The sequence below is a fragment of the Neovison vison genome, chromosome 7 (genome assembly GCF_020171115.1).
Source record: "Neovison vison isolate M4711 chromosome 7, ASM_NN_V1, whole genome shotgun sequence".
NCBI lineage: Eukaryota > Metazoa > Chordata > Mammalia > Carnivora > Mustelidae > Neogale > Neogale vison.
This window is the reverse complement of record NC_058097.1, coordinates 16,058,953-16,078,276: the sequence shown is the minus strand read 5'-3', so window position 1 is coordinate 16,078,276 and position 19,324 is coordinate 16,058,953. Positions and strand designations below refer to the sequence as shown.

The following is a 19,324-nucleotide window of genomic DNA, read 5'->3' as shown; positions in this document are numbered from 1 at the left end:
GTTTTGTGGAAGCGTAGATGCAGATGTGCAGGGAGGTACGTGCCTCTGTGTGTTTGGTGTGAGGGGATGGAGACCTGGAATTATTCCACGTCCATGGTCAGCTGTGAGTACTGGCCAGTGTTGGGCAGACCTCACGTTTTAACATGCTCCCCTGTGATTCTTCTACATGTAGAAGTTTCAGAATCTCTTCTGATAGAGTTTTCACCCACCCTTCTTTCCTCTTTTCATTTTTGTCCTGCTTTGTTGAAAGCATATGAAATTTATTGACTCCCTTGCCTTGGCATTAATGACCTCTGAAGATTTAAAAAAGAGTTATCGTCTCAGGGACTTACAAAGCCCCAAGGTCTCTGGTGAGCTCTAAATAGCTCATCAGCTGTGTCTGCAGACAGCCGAGCCCAGAAAGGAAAGAAAAATAAACTCAACAGGGCGTGAGTCTGCTGGGAACACTGCTGGGAGTCCTGGGAGGACCAAGGGGGTTTGGGAAGCAAAGCTAATGGGGACAGAGGCACGGACAGGACAGGAGTTGAGCCTTTGGGCACTGGGCCATTTTCTCAGTCCTCGTTGGCCACTGCTACCTCTCCTGCACTTGAGATGACCAAACTGTAGTTACTCAGAGATGTCACCTGGTCAACATGAAACACGGTTGAACACCTTTACAGTTTTCATGCAAGCCTCCCCACAACAGCTTCTACTTTACATCTGGGTAGAGCCTCAGGATTGCTCAGGAAGAGAAAGGAGTAACAGGAGAAATAAGTGGAATTCATTTATTCCTTTAGAAATGACTAAGATTCAGTCCCTGTTTGCAAGGGACTCTTTCCTGAGTAGTTGGTTTATTTGGAATAGGATTGAGACCGTGGACAGGAACCTCACTGCGTTGTCAAAGCAAGGCATTGGAAGGTAATCATGGAGATTAATTACACATTCATTTATACATTATTAATTTTGCACTAATTAAAATCCTGCACTATACATTATTATACACTTATCTCTTCAGATCTATGTATTTTGTAGGTATTTTTTGCGCATTTCTTCTCCGTGAGCCTAGAGAGGTGTGGTACGTGTGCCAGAAAGCTGGTTGGGAACTTTTCAGGAACTAGGACAAGGTAAGGCAGATGTCTGCACTTGAAGGCAATGTTGGTTCCACAGACAAGAATGCTGGGCTCTGAGCTAGGTTGTGGTGATAAACAGATGGAAAGCCATGCTCCCTGTCATCAAGGACATCTAGTGGGAGATACGAAGGTGACCATCAGTGTAGCGCAATGGACTGTGTAGTGGTAGTGAGTTCACATGCGAGAGGAAGGTAGTGGGAAGTGTTCCTGAATCTACCTGGGGGGTTTTGGGGAATGCCTCCCACGTTTGAGCTGTACTTTGGAAGGAGTTTGCAGACCAGTGTGGTATCAACATAAGGCAAGTCACTCCAGGAAGAGGGTACAGCATGGTCAAAGGCAAGGCAGAATAAAGAGAACTTAGCATATTTGAGGAACTATTAATCATTTGCTAATGTCAGTATAAAAGATATTTGTAGAGATAGCTATAGCAAACTGGTTCACAGACCAGCTCTAGGATGCCACCTGTTTACTTGTTTCGGTTTTGGGGGTTTTTTAAAGAGCAGTGTTAGGTTTACTGCAAATTGAATGGAGATTTCCCATAAACCTCCTGCCCCCACATACACAGTCTTGCCTTCTGTCAACATCACACACTGGCATAGCCCATTTGTTAAACAGTTGATGAACCTACACGGACACACCATTATCCCCAAAGTCCGTAGTTGGCATTACAATTCACTCTCAGTGTTGTACGTTCTGTGGGTTTTGATGAACTTACAGTGACACTTACCTACCATTATAGTGTCGTATAGAGTAGTTTCACTGCCCTGAGCATCCTCTGGGCTCGACCTTTTCATCCTTCTCTCACCCTCAACCCCTGCAACCACTGGTTCTTTTATGGTTTCCAAAAGCTGTCTTTTCTAGAACATCATATAATTGGAATCCAAGTATGTGGCTCAGATTGGCTTCTTTTCCTCAGTAATATGCATTTAGGCTCCCTTCATGTCTCTTTATGGATTGAGAGCTCATTTCTTTTTAGCGCCGAATAATACTCCATTGGCTGTACCACAGTTGATTCATCCATTCACCTACTGAAGAACAGGCTTGATTCTTTCCAGGTTTTGACAGCCATGAATAAAGCTGCTATAAACATCTGTGTGCAGGGTTTTTTTGTGTGTGTACATGTTTTAACTCCTTCAGGTACCAAGGAGAGTGACTGTTGTAAGAAACTGCCAGGCTGTCTTCCAAAGTGGTTGCACCGTATTGCCTTCCCACCAGCAATGAAAGAGAGTTCCTATTGTTCCGTACCCTCACTAATATTTGGTGTTATCAGTGTTCTAGATTCTGGCCATTCTTAAAGCTTTGTAGTAGTATCTCATTGCTGTTTTAATTTGCATTTTCCTGATGACATATGATGTACGGCATTTTTTTTTCTTTCAAGTTTTTATTTAAATATAGTTAGTTAGCATATATGATAAAATTGGTTTCAGATGCAGAATTTAGTGATTCATCACTTACGTACAACACCCAGAGCTGATCGCAACAAGTGCCCTCCTTAATACCTATCACCCATTTAACCCCCCCACCATCAACCCTCAATTTGTTCTCTATCATTCTGGTTTACTTCTCTCTCTTTTTTCCCTCTCCTAGTGTATTCATTTGTTTTGTTTCTTCAATTCCACATATGAGTCAAATCCTATGGTATTTGTCTTTAACTTACTTCACTTCACATAACACCTTCTGGCTCCATCCACGTCATTGCAAATGGCAAGGTTTCATTCTTTTTGATGGCTGATATTCCATTTTATTTTTTATATTTTTTAAAGATTTTATTTATTTATTTGACAGAGAGAGATCACAAGTAGGCAGAGAAGCAGGCAGAGAGAGAGAGAGAGAGGAGGAAGCAGGCTCCCCACCAAGGAGAGAGCCCAATGCGGGGCTTGATCCCAGGACCCTGGGATCATGACCTAAGCTGAAGGCAGAGGCTTTAACCCTCTGAGCCACCCAGGTGCCCCTGATATTCCATTTTATACACATACACACATACCCCAACTTTTTTATCCATTAATCAGTCAATGGTCATTTGGGCTCTTTCTGTAGTTTGGCTATTGTTGACAATGCTGCTATAAACATCGGGAACATTGAGGTGCATGTGCCCCTTCGAATCTGTATTTTGTATCCTTTGGGTAAATACCTAGTAGTGCAGTTGCTGGGTCGTAGGGTAGCTCTATTTTTAACTTTTTGAGGAACCGCCATACTCTTTTCCAGAGTGGCTACACCAGTTTGCAATCCCACCAACAGTGCAAGAGTGTTCTCCCTTTCATAGGTTTTTTTTGTCACCTGTGTATCATCTTTGGTGGGTTGTCTGTTCAGGTCTTTGGTCTGTTTTTTACTTGGGTGGTTTCTTTTCTGATTGTTGACTTGTAAGAGTTCTTCATATATTTTGAGTGACAGTCCTTTATCAGATATGTCTTTTGCAAATATTTTCCCCTGGTCTGTGGCTTGTCTTAATTCTCTTGAGCACCTGTTTTTGTAAATAATATTTTATTTGAATACAGCTATGCTTATTCATTTACATACTGTCTGTGGCCCCTTTTATGCTCCAAAGGGGCAGAGTTATGTAGCTGTGGTGGTCTGCAAAGCCCAAAATATTTGCTCTCCGGCCCTTTGTAGACAGTTTGCTGATCCCTGCTATAGGAGAGGGTAAGAAGGCAAGACCATTTCGTAAAGGGCCTTTATGCTTTACTGAGGACTTGAGATTTTATTCTTTGGAACTAAGGAACCACTGAATTTTGAGCAAGGGTGTGGTGTGCTATTTTTGTGATAAATTATCCAGAAATGTACCAAATGCATAAATTTGAAGCTGTATCACTTAGGGTTCATTGCAGGAAGCAGAAACCACGCTAGGTATTTTGAGCAGAAGGGATTTAATATGGGGAATTAGGTGTTTACAGAAGTCTTTGTATCGGCTGGAGGAACCGTAGTTTCAAGGTCACAGCCTTGCATCTGTAATCCAGATGTCAGGAAACTGCTATTGCCCCTCCAGCTGCCTTCCATGCACACAGGCAAGATTGCAACAGAAGAAGGCTGGAGTGTCTGCCACGGTGGAGGTTGAGATTGGAACCAGGGGCCAAGAGGAGGACTGTTGTAGGAACTGGTGAGATAGAAGTTGATGACTGGCCTTGGGCAGTGGCAGAATGGAGAGAAGTCAAGAGAAATACCTACAAGGTGTCATCATTGAGCAGGACTGGTTGATTGACTAAGAGACAGAGTGAAGAGCAGGAATAGAGAGGTCTCAGCGCTTTGTGATGTTATTCATGGAAATAAGAAATGGGGGTGGGGGGGAGGAGCTTATGAATTTGTCTCTTTAAAATGGCATCTTCCAGAATAGTTGGAAATGGTATTAGTGGCCATGTGGCCTTGAGGTAGTCAGAATCCGAAAGTGTATCCACAGAGGGAGGAATGAAAACCAAACTTTAAGAGATACAGAGCAAAACAAAATGTAATTCTGACATTGAACAACGAGGGGCCATTATAAGGGTCACCACAGTGAGGGCACAGCGGTGATGTCTCTTTAATTAGGTCTGTATCTGGATTTTGGGATTTCTCAGTTCTAGAAAATTGTGGTTGAAAGGGAGAGGATTTACAGAGAAGCAAATAAGAAGAGTGTGGGTCTTGGAGAAATGGCTTTTTAGTCATGGTTGCTTAGGCAGCTTGGGTCTGTGGTGATTAAAGAGCAGAACAGAACTGATGGCAGATGCTTTGGGCCGATGGGGATGGCGGGGAAGGGGGTTGCTTATGCCAGTTTGTGGCGTAGTATGGCGTGATGAGGTTAGACTTTTCCTTTAGGATTCTTTTGGCGCTGGATGACTCTTTTTGAGAGTGCCAAGGTTTGTGGAGGTGGAACTTTGGCATTTAGTTTAGTGACTGTCTCTATGATGATGTACTCAGTAGCCTTGATAGAATGACTCCTTTCAAACACTGAAACAGTTCTATATTTAAGTTTTGAATTTAGATGTAAAGTTCCAGAACTGAATTACAGAGTTTATAGAGCATGATGCTTCACCTGTCAGTGTTCTGAAGTTATTATGTACCCTTAGCTTATTAAAAATATAGTGAAGCTATTAGCCTCAGTATTCTTTGTGCCCCCCTTCCTTATTTCCCTTTAGGTATTAGTTCATTTCATTCTGGCATCTGGTTCAAGCACCCTGCCAAAATTATACCTACAAAGTCCCACCTGACCTATTTGCAGGTTTAACCTTGTGGACTAGTTCTTTCTGGAAATGTACATCCTGTGCCTTGCAGAATCCCAGGGTGTTCCTCTTTTTTCTGATTTTATTGATATTTATTTATTTATTTTATAATTTGATTAAAATTTTTTTATTTTTAAAAATTATTTTAAATGATTTTATTTATTTATTTGACAGACAGAGATCACAAGTAGGCAGAGAGGCAGGCAGAGAGAGAGAAGGAAGCAGGCTCCCTGCCGAGCAGAGAGTCCGATTTGGGGCTCGATCCCAGGAGCTGGGATCATGACCTGAGCCAAAGGCAGAGGCTTAACTCACTGAGCCACCCAGGTGCCCCTGATTTTTTAAATTTTTAAAAAATATTTTATTTATTTATTTGACAGAGAGAAAGAGATCATAAGTTGACAGAGAGCCAGGTAGAGAGAGAGGGGGAAGCAGGCTCCCTGCTGAGCAGAGAGCCCGATGTGGGGCCTGATCCCAGGACCCTGAGATCATGACTTGAGCCGAAGGCAGAGGCTTAACCCACTGAGCCACTCAGGTGCCCCTGATCTTTATTATTTAAAAAATAAATATGACCAATGCAATATATTTATATATCTATATCTGTATTATTTAACAACAAGATTCAGGAATAAACAGGCAGTCAGAGAGGCATTATTAAGAAGATGACCTTTCAACAAAGATTAGAAAATGAGGGCTGACCATGAGCATATCTGGGAGGAAGAATATTTGGGCAGAGGAATGGCTTCTGCCAAGGCCTTTGGAGGTGGAGCAAGGGTAGGGAGGCCAATCTGGTGGTTGGTGTGGAGGGAGTAGTGGGAAGATAGGAGATGAAGGCAGCAATAGGTGGGGCCAGATTGTCTCTGAGAACTTCTGCTTTATGCGTTTCTCAAGATTATTTTATTGGGTCCACGCTCTGAATTTGAAATAGGAGTTATGTGCAAATTGAATTTTTTATCTTTATCTCACTATCCCCCTCTTTTAGTACTTTTTCTCTGGAAATTTATTTGGTCTGAAGGATGAAAAGGAACAACCTACAACAACATAGATGACACTCAAAAGTATTATGCTAAGTGCAGGAACCTAGACACAAAAGGCTATATTGTGTATGAATCCATTTATATAACATTCTGGAAGAGGCAAAATTATAGGGATAGATATCCAATCAGCAGTTCCTAGGAATTGACGGGGGTGGGTGGTGGGATTAACTGCAACAGGGCACCAGAAATGTTTGGGGGGGATAGAAATGCTCTGTGTCTTCATTGTGGTGGTGGTAGCATGATTGTACACATTCGTTACAGCTCGTTAGACTGTACCCCTAAAAAGCGTGGATTTAACTCTATGTAAATTACACCTGATTTGTAAAAATTTTAAAAAATCTATTTGGTTTGACATTAGCATAGCTGACCCAGCTTCTTTTTGTTTTGTTTTGCTTGGCATATTTCCCCCCCACCCATTTAGTTTTAACCTTTTTGGTGTTTGTATTTTAGGTGGTATTGCTTGTGACGCCATTGAACTGTATTTTTAAAATACCGCTATGATAGTGTCTATCTTGAAACTTCACAGGCCATTTATGTTTCTTTGTTTCTGGATATCCTTGGAGTTGTTTTCGCCATCCTCTTGCCTCTTCTGTGCTGCCTTTTTTGTTTCCTATCTCTGGGCTGACTTTGCACTTTAAGCCTGTGTTTGCTGTGCCTTTTCTTGGTCTTGATGAATTGAAGTCAGCTTTGGTTCGCTGATTATTTGATAATGGAGTGTGAAATTCTGCATCAGCGGTGTGAAGAGAACAGGAACTTATTCGCTTACTCCCTGTCTGAATATTTTGTTTGCCTTTACTATTTAGCATGCCTAACGGGTTCGGTCTACTTTGTGTAGACAAATAGCCTTTAAAGGTACAAGGTTTTAATGACAAAATGACAAGAATTTTTCAAAAATGAAAGTAGTGAAAACACAAGGTAGAATGTAGTGCAAATAATTATTTCGCAAAGGAGAAGGAGAGCCTAAGACCAGGTTTGTTTGTTGTTGTGTTCTATTTTTAAAAAATTTTACCTTTAAAAAAGACTTAAGAAAGATTTATTTTAAATCACATCATTCAGTTTTGCTTTCAGCTTAGAAAAGAATGAATTACAGACTACCGAGGAGTGACTTCTTCCATCCACTTCTTTTTGGAGGGGGAGAAGGTGCAGGGGGAGTGGTGCCAAACTCTCAGCCAAATATTGTGTTAAAGGCATCTGTGCATTATTCATCTTTCTCTCCTTAGCAGAGCCTAGAATAGTGCCTTGCTGCACGTAGCAGCAGCTCAATAAATATTTGTTGAGTTGAAAGAGTCTTGTGTTCTCGTTCCATATTTGCCAAAACTTCGGGGTGGGTCTTGCTACTAGTTTACATTCCTTGGCGCCACTTCTCCTGAGAAGTGATGATTTCAGGGGCCCAGGGTGTAGGGGAGACTTTTTATCAGGACTGCCTTGTGCTTTCCAGGGCATAGCCTAATTGCCAAGAGCATGGTGGGTTCCCTGTGCCTGCTCTCTCTCTCCTGTTTCATCTGTTTTTTTCTTCATGACTGGTATTTCCATACTGAACCGTTTGCATGGACTGTTCTTTTCAAATCTTTGCAACTTTTTAGGTTGACACTGGAATCAGACACAAGTTGATACATGAATATGTCTTTTTTGGGAAAAGAATGTGTAAAGCCCCTGTAGCCGAACTCTACCATAGGAGAATGTAACCCATTAAGAACAGTAATGCCTCACTTATATATAGTTGAAATTCCCAAGTGAATGTTGAATCTTTGATGCTTGTCTCATAAAAGGACATCATATCACAGAAATGCTGTTGCTGTGAGATGAGCCCTGATCGCATAGAGCTGTACCACACCTGCATAAGGCGTTCTGGAATCGGAGTGAAATAGGGTGATCTGTAAGAATTTGGCCAAGGCTATTACCTAGCCTCATATTTGAAAGTTAGTGTTGTCTTCTGTGGAAATTGACATTTATTTGTATTGAAAGGTTGTATCAGTTTTCTATTGCTGTGTAATAAAATCACCACAAACTTAGGCCTTAAAGCGATAACATTTTTTAGCTCATATTTCTATAGCAGCACAGTGTGGCTGGCTGGGCTGCTGCCTTCTAATCTGGAAAGTCTAAGGAGGACTTTGCTTCAAGCTCATTCCGGTGGTTGGTAGACTTCTGTTACTTTCGGGTGTAGGACTGAGGTCCTTATTTCCTTCCTGGCTGTTAACTGGGGCCTCGCTTAGGTCTGGAAAGCCACCTGCATTCTTTCTCATATAGGTGCCCCCCCCCACTCCCTTGAGCTTTCAGTCAATCTCTCTGATTTTCTTTTCTGCTCTCCACTTCACATCTGCTAGAGAAAGCATACTGTTTTTTTTTTTTTAAAGATTTTATTTATTTATTTGACAGAGAGAAATCACAAATAGACGGAGAAGCAGGCAGAGAGAGAGAGAGGGAAGCAGGCTCCCTGCTGAGCAGAAAGCCCGATGCGGGACTCGATCCCAGGACCCTGAGATCACGACCTGAGCCGAAGGCAGCGGCTTAACCCACTGAGCCACCCAGGCGCCCCGAAAGCATACTGTTTTTATATTATATAATAAGATCAGGCCTGCTTGTATGAGCCCTTTCTTAAGTTCACCGGTGCCACATAATATAACATAATGAAGGGTGCGTTATTTTGTCACATTCACTGGTTTTAGGCATTAGGGTGGCGTATCTGGGAGGAGGGGTCATTCTAGAAATTCTGCCTACCATAGAAGGTGTCTCTCTAAATTCTCATGTTTAGTCACTCGCCTACTCTTTACTTGTTAGAATATGCTTAAAAATTATAGCTAGAACAAATAAAAACCCATGCCAAATAAAACTTGTTGGATTTAGAGATTGTCTCACAATTTTAGTATATGCTTTTGGGCATGAGTCTAGTGAAATGATTTTTATTTCTAGACATGATATTAGAGAATGTTTTTACATGATGCTTAGAGCTGGTCTTTCTGGAAGGCAGTAGCTCTGATACTTCTCAATTACCTCGTAGGCCCTGGATTCCATCCCCTGGCTGGATTCCATTCTCTAAAGGGATGGTGGGAGATGAGGACGTGATGAGTGACTGGGCTACAAAGAACATAGGCAGCACTAGAGATTACAGGCCCAAGAGTACTTTTTTAAAAATTTTATTTATTTATTTGACAGAGAGAGATCACAAGTAGGCAGAGAGGCAGGCAGAGAGAGAGGAGGAAGCAGGCTCCCCGCTGAGCAGAGAGCCCGATGCGGGACTCGATCCCAGGACCCTGAGATCATGACCTGAGCCGAAGGCAGCGGCTTAACCCACTGAGCCACCCAGGTTCCCCCAAGAGTACTTTTGAACTTGACAGCCTGCTTCTTTTATTCATTCGGCAAATATTTTTACATGCCTTTTTGTGGGACCAGGCTCATGCTGGGTGCTGGTTATGCAAAGGTACATAAAAGATACGGTGCCTGCCCTCATGGACGTTCTTGGAGGTAGACTTTGAACAAATAAACAAACAAATACATAATTACAAATAGAAGTATTTGTAATACTTCTATTTGAATTACAAATAGAAGTATTTTAATACTTCTGTTTGCCATAAAAGGAAAATTAGAATGCTTTGTGAGAGAGTATCAAGGAACTTATTGTAGCCTCGGAGATGAGGCCCATTTAGACCAAGATTTGGTTTGGGCGCCCAGAGAAGCGTCTGCCAGGTGAGTAGATGTACAAAGACCCTGAATTATCCTCAGGAGCAGTTTAGAGGGATGTTCTGAGGAATGTCCAAGGACCATACTCTTTTTGGAGCTTACCTCACTTCCACTGGATTTCTGCCTTTGTGATTTGCTGGGTCAGAACGCTTAGAAATAACAGCAGAATGCACTGTTTGACCCCAGTACCTCAGGTCCCCATGTCGTCCTTTTTGGTCTGAGGTTGTAGCACAAGGGACACTCAAAAGAGACAACTTGAATAGGACAAGGTGGAGACGTCTTTTTGGCTTACCTGTACGAAACGAGGTGGGGCTCCGCCTCGTGGGGACCTCAGGGTCTGCTCATGCAGGTTCCTCCTGCATGTGAGCCGGTGGCCCACAATGCTCGCCGCTTGAGCTGCGTATGTCCTCGTGGCATCTGAGGGCAAGGGACATTGATCAGTCATTGACTGCTGCAGCAAGCTGGGTAGAATGAGGAGTGAATACTTCCCCTGAACTTCAGCTCCCGTTCAGCTTGGGGAGGGTGTTGGGGTATTCTTTTCTGTTATTCTCGACCTACAACATGGAATTAGGTTAGATGAATTGGAATGTATCGTATGTTCTCGTGTAAGATGAATCTTTTAGTCTCTTAAGCTGCCACTGTTGAGATGATTGCTCTGTACTCCAGGTTGGGCACAAGTAAATCATTTGTCTTTCCAAAACGTTGAATGGACTTGGCAGCAGTTTTATTTTTACCTTTCCTGTCATTTCTGAGGCTGGCAGCTAGAGGTAGGGTGTGGAATGGAGCTGTAAATTACCCTTGGTATGATGAGAATGGTCCCATTTTAACTCTTAATTGCACCTTTACTTTTCACCTCTCCTTTTTCATCCCTTCCTTATTTTTATTTATTTGTTTGTTTGTTTATTTATTTATTTAGTTTCCCCTGAATCCACATTTGAATGGAGAGGAAGGATTGAGGAGCGTGTAGGTGGGGAGCAGGTTTGATTCACAATGCATCTCTGAATGGTGGAAACCATTTCTTTTCCCATCGCCAATTCCTTTTTTTTTCATTGCTTCTATTTTAAGTGCCTGCTTTTTTTTGCTGGTTCTGTCTTACTGGAAACTGGCCCAGCCTCACTCAGTTTTGTTTCCATGCTGCTATTAAAAGACAATGCCCAGTTAAGAGGCCCTGGAGGAGGGGCCGGACGGCCACCCTCTTGGGTCCAGTCATCCCGGCAAATATCAGTTCCCTGGATTGGAATGTGAGAAGAGTTTGAAGGTTATTAGGTGATTTTTAACTTTTGCATTGTTATTGATTTGACTTTGTAAATGGAGGAAAACTCACTGTTAGTTGTTATACTCTGAAACTTTGTATGAGCTGAGGTCAAATACTAATGGGCCTGAATCTGAGGTCACAGAACCTCCCTTTTGTACCCCAGTCCTCTTTTACCAATGTAGAAAATTATGCTCAGCAACCTGTGTCCAGGCAGCCAGGAATTCTCAGTATTTCAGAGAAATGTGTTCCTGAGCTTTGAAGAATCCTCACATTTAGTAATACAGAGTGTTTGGAGAGTCTTGAATATCGCCTAAAGTACATTCTTCCTGAGAATCTTGTTTGTGTGTGTGTGTGTGTGTGTGTGTGTGTGTGTGTTTAGCATTTCCTCACACAGTAAGTTACCTGTCTTTTAAAACTTTTGCTGACTTTTATTTTTTCTTTGTGTGATGAACTGTTTTTGCAGTGGCTGAAATATATAAATTGATGTTTAAAAATTATTAAGTTAGGTTTACTGAGGTGTACTTTATAAACAGTAAAATTCATCCTTTGCTGTGTATAGTTCTGTGGCTTTTGACTGAAGCATAAGTCCGGTAGCCATTACTGTATTCAAGATATAGATAGCTTTATCTTCCTGAAAAATTCCCTCGTGGCTCTTTGCAGTCATCCTCTCCTTCTACCTCCCACCACTGGCCAACACCAATCTGTTTTCTTTCCATACAGTTTGCCTTGCTTTGTCCTAAATACTATAAAAATGGAATGAAACACTGTAGCCTTTTGAGCCTGTCTTCTGGTTCCTGTAGTGTGTTTGATGTGAATCTATGTTGTTACATGTGTTAGTAGTTTGTTTGCTTTTATTTGCTACGTACTAGTCCCTTATATGGATGTACCACAGTCTGAAGGACTTTGGGTTGTTAACCGTTTTAGAAATTATGAATAAAGTCACTATAAAATATGGCTAAAGGTTATGGAAACATATTTTCCCCCCATTTTTGGGTAAATACCTAGGAGTGGGATTGCTGGTTTGTATGCCAAGTGAATATTTAACTTTATGAGAAACTGCCAATGGTTTTTCTTTTCTTTTTCCTCCAAACTGTAATCTAAAGTGGCTGTACCACATCCCATTCCTTCCAGCAGTGTTTGACTTTCAGTTGCTTTGTGTCCATGTTCCTCAGCACTTGCTACTGTCAGTTCTTTTGTTTGTCTGTTTTTATTGTGTCCATTCTAATAGGCATGTGATGGTATCTCATTGTGATTTTAATTCATATTTCCCTAATGACTAATGATGTTGAACAACTTTCCTGTGTTTATTTGCCTTTTCTAGATTGTCTCTGGTGAAATGTTTGTTAAAATCTTTTGACTATTTTTTTATATTGGTTTGTTATTGAGTTTTGAGAGTTCCTTATATATTCTGGACTTAAGTCCTTTATCATATAAATAGTTTCAAATATTTTTTCCCAGTCCCTGGATTATCTTTTCGTTTTCTTGACAATGTCTTTGGAAGAGCAGGAATTTTGAATTTTGATGAAGCTACCAACTATGTTTAAAAATCAGTTTCCCGGGGCACCTGGGTGGCTCAGTGAGTTAAAGCCTCTGCCTTTGGCTCAGGTCATTATCCCAGGGTTCTGGGATCAAGCCCTGCATCAGGCCCTCTGCTTAGCAGGGGGCCTGCTTCCTCCTCTCTCTCTCTCTGCCTGCCTCTCTGCCTACTTGTGATCTCTGTCTGTCAAATAAATAAATAAAATCTTTAAAAAAAAATCAATTTCCCTGTGAAGGATATGATAGACTAATCTCAAATTCTAAGCCACCACCAAATTTTGAATTCCACTGTTAATTTTGCAAAAGGTTTTGTGTTCTGACTTGTGAGCTATTACTTTTTTGGATTGTTCCTCTTCTTTTCACTTATGTTTCCAGTGCTAGGGCAGGCCTCTTTTTAAACCAAAGAAACAAAGTTTTGTTCAACTACGCCACATAAATTATTGCTTATGTGAGGCTCCTGGGTGGTCAGCCAGTTAAGTGCTTGCCTTCAGCTCAGGTTAAGAACCCAGAGTCCTGGGATCGAGTCCCACATCGGGCTCCCTGCTCAGTGGGGGGGACTGCTTCTCCCTCTCCCTCTGCCTGCTGCTCCCTTTGCTTGTGCTCGTTCTACCTCTGTGTCAAATAAATAAATAAAATCTTAAAAAAAGTATTGTATTTGTGATGATGGTCAACAAAGTTGTACTGGAGTGACACTGCCAAATTGTCAGCCAGTCTCACTCACTGGCCCAGTGGCTCTCACATGTCAGTATTGTAGAGTGTGATGCAAAATTACAGATCGGTACATTTCCACTAAGATGTAAACTTTTTGAGATCAGGGACTCTTTCTGTTTTTGTCTTTAAGTGTTTGCCACTTTGCCAAAGGATATGATAAAGAATATGAATCAACAACCAGATGGAAGACACACATAGGGCGAGGTATGAGGAAAGGTGGGGAGCTTCCACGCCCTCTCCAGGCACACCGCTCTACCCACATCTCCATGTGTTCACCAACCTGGAGCACCAGGGACCCTTTCTGTTTTGTTGTTAGCCCTAGACCAGGGCTTAGTGCTCAGAAAATAATTGAATGCTGTTCAGTGGCTTTCATGAAGCCACTTTCATGCAAGATGTCCCAAAGCAACCAGGGCTGTGGCTCTAGGTACAGCTGAGGACTGAGGCCAGCTCTGTGAATGGCAATGCTTGAATGCCAAGGGACAGCCCAGAGCCCCATCTGGGGGACTTCACATGCAGCAGATCTGCTTCTGGGAACGTGGAGAGAGAATTCCAGGGCCCTGGCCTTGGCTGGATTTTTTAGGGAGGCCTCAGGTCCTGAGAGAGGAACTTAGGTAAGGATTACCAGCATTCTGAGTAGGGCATGCTGTTGAGAGAGCTGAATCTGGGTGCCTGGATGGCTCAGTTGGTTGAGCAACTGCCTTAGGCTCAGGTCATGATCCTGGAGAGCCAGGATCGAGTCCCACATCAGGATCCCTGCTCAGCAGGGGGTCTGCTTCTCCCTTTGACCTTCCCCCACTCTTCATGCTAGCTCTCTCTCATTATCTCTCTCTCAAATAAGTAAATAAAATCTTAAAAAAAAAGAAAGAGCGAGAACTGAATCTCTGTAACTAGGTAACTTGAAACCAGTTGTGGAGTTCTGCTGTTGTATCTTCTGTCTCTGGGGTTGCGTACCACCCTCTCCCCTGCCCTCTGCTGCCTCCTGCCCCTGCTGACTTCTCCACCCTCAAAATGGTGGCGGGATCAGGCCAAAGTTGAAGTCACTGGCAGAGCCGGAGCCAGGCCGCCTGTGGTGGAGCCCAGCTCATCCCCACCCCACCGTCTCACTTTTGTCCTGATACTATTTTGGCTTATGGTGTGTGGTTTCAGCATTTGAGCCAGCTTTTAATCACGACACAATCCCATCTTGTAAGGGCTGAGCGAGTTCTCCAAGAGAGGAAACTGCTGAAGAGATTTTCCTCAACTGCTGAGGCCTTTCCTCCTTCAGAGAGTCTTATGTTAAAGGTAATTCAAGGTGAAAAAAAAAAGTGGAAACTGCAGACTGAGAGCAAGGGAAGAATCTGGGGAATGGGTGTGTGTGTGTGTGTGTGTGTGTGTGTTGGGGGGAGGGCGGAGGTGGCAGTGGGCTGCGGCCAGGGAGGCAGCAATTCCTGCCAAGTGGTCCCAGCTGCCCTTGGTTACAGGCTAATCCCAGCCCTGCTGCAGCCCATCATTCAGGGTGAGCTGCTATCATTAGTGGTGAAGCATTTCTGAGAGTATTCGCTCTCAACTCTGACCACAGGCCCTTTCGGGGAAGGGAGGGAGGAGCCAGGAGACTTAATGGGGCCCACCCTGTTGTCATGTCCAGCTGCTCTGCAGAGGGACAAGCAGCTGCAGACTGGAAGTGATCACGGGCCCCTCGGAGCCTGTGCGTGTGACGGGACTGATGTCGCCTTTCCTGTGCTGCCCACGCAGCCTGCTGCTTCTTGAGTGGTACAGCCCTCTACTGTGGACTGTGCGTACCAAATCAAAAAGGCTTTTTTTTTTTTGTCCTTTTAAGGGTATTCTTGGCCGGAATAAACCTTTTATTAACCAATTTTATCTCTGTCAAGCTCTCTGCACTCAGCACATTCACATACATTCACCAGTGGCCGAAGATTCTTTCCCTTTGGAACGAATCTGTACTCCTTCTACTTTCGATGAGGAGTTGTGGGAAGATGCTCAATACTAACATTTCTTCCCATGAAGTGGGGACTTTGAGATATTTTTTTTGACTGAGGTGTGGTTGACAGCTTTTTTTTTTTTTTTTTTTTTTTTTTTTTTTTTTTAAAGATTTTATTTATTTATTTGAGAGACAGTGAGAAAGAGCATGAGCGAGGAGAAGGTCAGAGAGTGAAGCAGACTCCCCATGGAGCTGGGAGCCTGATGTGGGACTCGATCCCGGGACTCCAGGATCACGCCCTGAGCCGAAGGCAGTCGTCCAACCAACTGCGCCACCCAGGCGTCCCTGGTTGACAGCTTTTAATTTATGAAATTAGCTTAGGGAAAAGTAAGATGGAAAAAGAGAGTCCAAATTAAATCTTTATTTCCATAGCTCAGTTGCGCCTTCTTTATCCATTTTTAACGGCCATGCAGTCTTTAGCAGTGAAAAACTGCACGGTTTGCTAGGTGTCTTCTTTCCTTCCTTCCTTCCTTCCATTTTGATCCAAGAAAAAACTTTTTTCTCCTTAAAAAATTGTGTTTTTTCCTTACTCAAAAGTGTATAATTTCTTTCTTTCTTTTTCTTTTTTTAAAGATTTTATTTATTTATTTGCCAGACAGAGATCACAAGTAGGCAGAGAGGCAGGCAGAGAGAGAGGAAGGGAAGCAGGCTCCCTGTTGAGCAGAGAGCCCGATGCAGGGCTCAATCCCAGGACCCTGAGATCATGACCTGATCCCAAGGCAGAGGCTCTAACCCACTGAGATATCCAGGCGCTGCAAAAGTGTATAATTTCAATGAAGAAAACTAGGAAACTCTAGAAAAGCACAAAAAGAAAAACCAAGGGAATTCATAGTCACAACAGTCAAAGATAATCACTAGTAATATTTTGGCTTATGCCCTTCATGTTGGAAAAAGTCCATTTCTTGTGCTGGAGAAGGTGGTTTGTGGGGACACTTCTCACGCCCCTAAAAACCTCCAAGTTTATTGTGTTGTGGACTTGTCCCAATACACTGGATGAGAGTCTCACCAGCAGAGGTGTTCTGTGGATATGCAGCCTTCCAGCCCAGCAGGGGACCTTTTCCTTTGGGCTCTACATCTCACCATCAGCCCAGTGAGCAGTGAAAGAATAGCCTGGGAGGGATTCAATTCAAGTCCAGGCTGCCCACCCCCAGTCTCCACCAAAGAATAGGAGCTCTTGATCTTAGGCTGCCTGGACTTGAGTCTTGCTCCATTGCTTGCTTTATCTTCTTTCTTACCTGTAAAATAGGCGTAACAATCGTTAACTCCTTCTAGGGTTTCCATGTTAGATGAGATAAAATAAAGAGCACAGTGCACCAGGGATACCTGTTACGTAATGTTCCAGCCCAGTGCATAGTACACACTCCTGTAGCTACTGCTGTTCCTTTTGTTGCTGATCATATTCTCATGGTCCATGTACATGGTGTGAGACTTCTCTCCAAGCGGGTGTGTGTTCTGGGGGATTTGGGGTACATGGACTTCTGTTTCTTTACTTAGACGGGGTGGTCTTTTCTTTACTAGACAATATTGAAATACTCTCACTTGAAAATTAATAGTAATGACTAGTCAGTTGAATAATCTCCTTTGACAAAACCCCTGGACTGAAGGGTGGGGAGCTTAAACATTGTCACTGAGTGAACAAAATCGGGACAACAGGACTGGGAGAATATGGACTGCCCATTGCCTCGTGTTCTCTGAAGTTGTCAGACGCTCTGCTCCTGGATTCCGCCATCTTCGGTGATGTAGATCCCTTTATGCTATGTTCCTCATTTATTTGGAATGGACCATTGAGTCATCTTTCCTAGATAAAACATGTCAACATATGCATGGGCTGGAGTTGTCTAGTGCCCCTTGACTTCTTTTTCCCTAGAATTGTATGTTTCTAGCTATAGAGAAAATATATTTAGATAAGTTTTGGCACTTTTTATGTAATGGGAGAATTATGTCATCTGTAGCCTGTCCAGTGATTCGTGTTTATTTATTACATTTGAGCCCAATAAAAATAATGTGATGGTCATAGGATATTTTGCCAGTTACTTCAGATGTGGGGGCAATTCACTCTGGATTTGTTTACTTCAAGTGGAAAAGTTTACACAAAGTTGCTTTCTGGGCTATGACCAAGAGGGAAGCTTACCTGAGTCTCTCTGTTTGGAGCCAGCTTCTGTTGAGTCAAAGACTACCGGGGCTTTTAAAAGTCTTATTTCCAATAAATAGTGAGAGAGGGGATACGATGACTTAGATGGGACATACTTTTTTCTTTTTCACAGTGACTTATATCTGTCTGCTTTATACTTTGAATTTCCAGGACACACAGACATTCAGGTGGCTCAGCCAGAACAGCCCCAGCAACTGGTGAGCAAAGCCCTGGTACTAGCAACAGGCACCGCCAGCCCGTCAAGAACCCAACCCACAATGGCTTGGCCAATGGCACAGGTGAGTGACAGCACAAAATACCGGCCTGGACTAAAGCAGTGGCTTCTAACCTTGCTCACATGGAGTCGGGACTCTGCCTGCTGCGTCAGAATGTAGGGTGGGCTAGAGAAGACTCCAATACTAAAATCCATCAGCCTTCCCATCTGCTTTTGTCTGTGGCATAGTCTTTTCAGCCGAGAATATTCTCCATATGACTGCACTCTTCTAAAATATTCCTTTGCACAAAAATAGAAAGTGTTGATTTTTAAATTCATTTCTGGTCAGTATTGGGGGAAAGGGGGTACCTTATTTAAATATGACACATTTTTTATTTCCTTAATTTAAGGGAATGATCAGACTAGGGAGAAAAAGACTAAGTATTGTTTCTCAGAGCTGGGTTTGAGAAGATGGCAGTGCTGTCGGACCCATTGGGACGCTGACTAGCAGCAAAGCGCCATAGGGGGTGGGGATGTGGGGGGGTGAGTGTGGGGGGCACATTCCGTGGTTGTTCCAGTGAGAGTATTCATACCATTGGAGAATGGGTAGCCCTTCCATATCCACAGAGAACTTTTGTGCCCTTGATTCTACTTCTCTGTAAGTGGAAAGGGAAGGACTATTTCAAAACGAATCAGTTTTTTGTCATGCTTTCCTTCTGTCTCCTCAGAACAGTGTCAAATTAAAAAGCAAAAAAGAGTTTGTTTTTCTCAATGTCTTGAAGATTGTCAAATCTTTAGTGATTGCCGGTCATTTGGTAATTTGTCTTAATTTGAAGCGTTTGGGAAAGGACTTGGATGTTTATTTCAGTAAACTGTAGATGAGGGAGATGCAGGTTTTTTTTAAACTTTATTTTCAATTATTTTTTAAAGAGTAGATCTCTTTTTGTTGTTGTTGTTCTGGTTTTTTATTTATTTGACAGAGAGAGAAAGAGAGAGCACAAGCAGGGGGAGCAGGACAGGGAGAAGCAGGCTCACTCACCCCATGTGGGTGGGGCTTGTTCCCAGGACCCTGAGATCATGACCTGAGCCGAAGGCAGATGCTCAACCCACTGAGCCACCCAGGCTCAGATGTTTCAATCAGTACGTGACATGGAATGAGTTTTGTAGATGCTGTGATAGCCGAGGTGTAGCGTGAAGGAGGGGAGATTGGAGCAGCATACCTTTCGACAGGCTAGTACATAGGTCCTGTTGCTGCCCCTTGTGAGCCGACTTACTGAGTCAGAGAGTTCAACTAGGAATGCTTTCTAGTGGCTTTCAGCTGGCGGGCAGCACCGTATGAGGGCCTCAGAGCCCCTCCGATAGTTCATGGTGCTTTGCTATACCATTACCTGGCTGGACTGCAGGGTGGAGGAGCCTGTCCTTCTGGCCTCCGTGCATGTGTGGTGAGTGGACATTCTCCCTGGAGTTGGGGACCTACCTGAAGGAATT

The 19,324-nt window shown here is 43.1% G+C and overlaps 1 protein-coding gene across 1 annotated transcript in view; it reads left to right on the top strand.

Annotated features, from left to right (window-relative positions):
* Positions 1-19,324, top strand: part of WWP2 (WW domain containing E3 ubiquitin protein ligase 2) — a 149,389-nt gene that overhangs the window by 74,536 nt on the left and 55,529 nt on the right. The window contains exon 7 of the mRNA XM_044255819.1: positions 17,794-17,921. Within this exon, the coding sequence (XP_044111754.1) occupies positions 17,794-17,921 (128 nt within the window). The remainder of the gene's footprint in view (positions 1-17,793; positions 17,922-19,324) is intronic.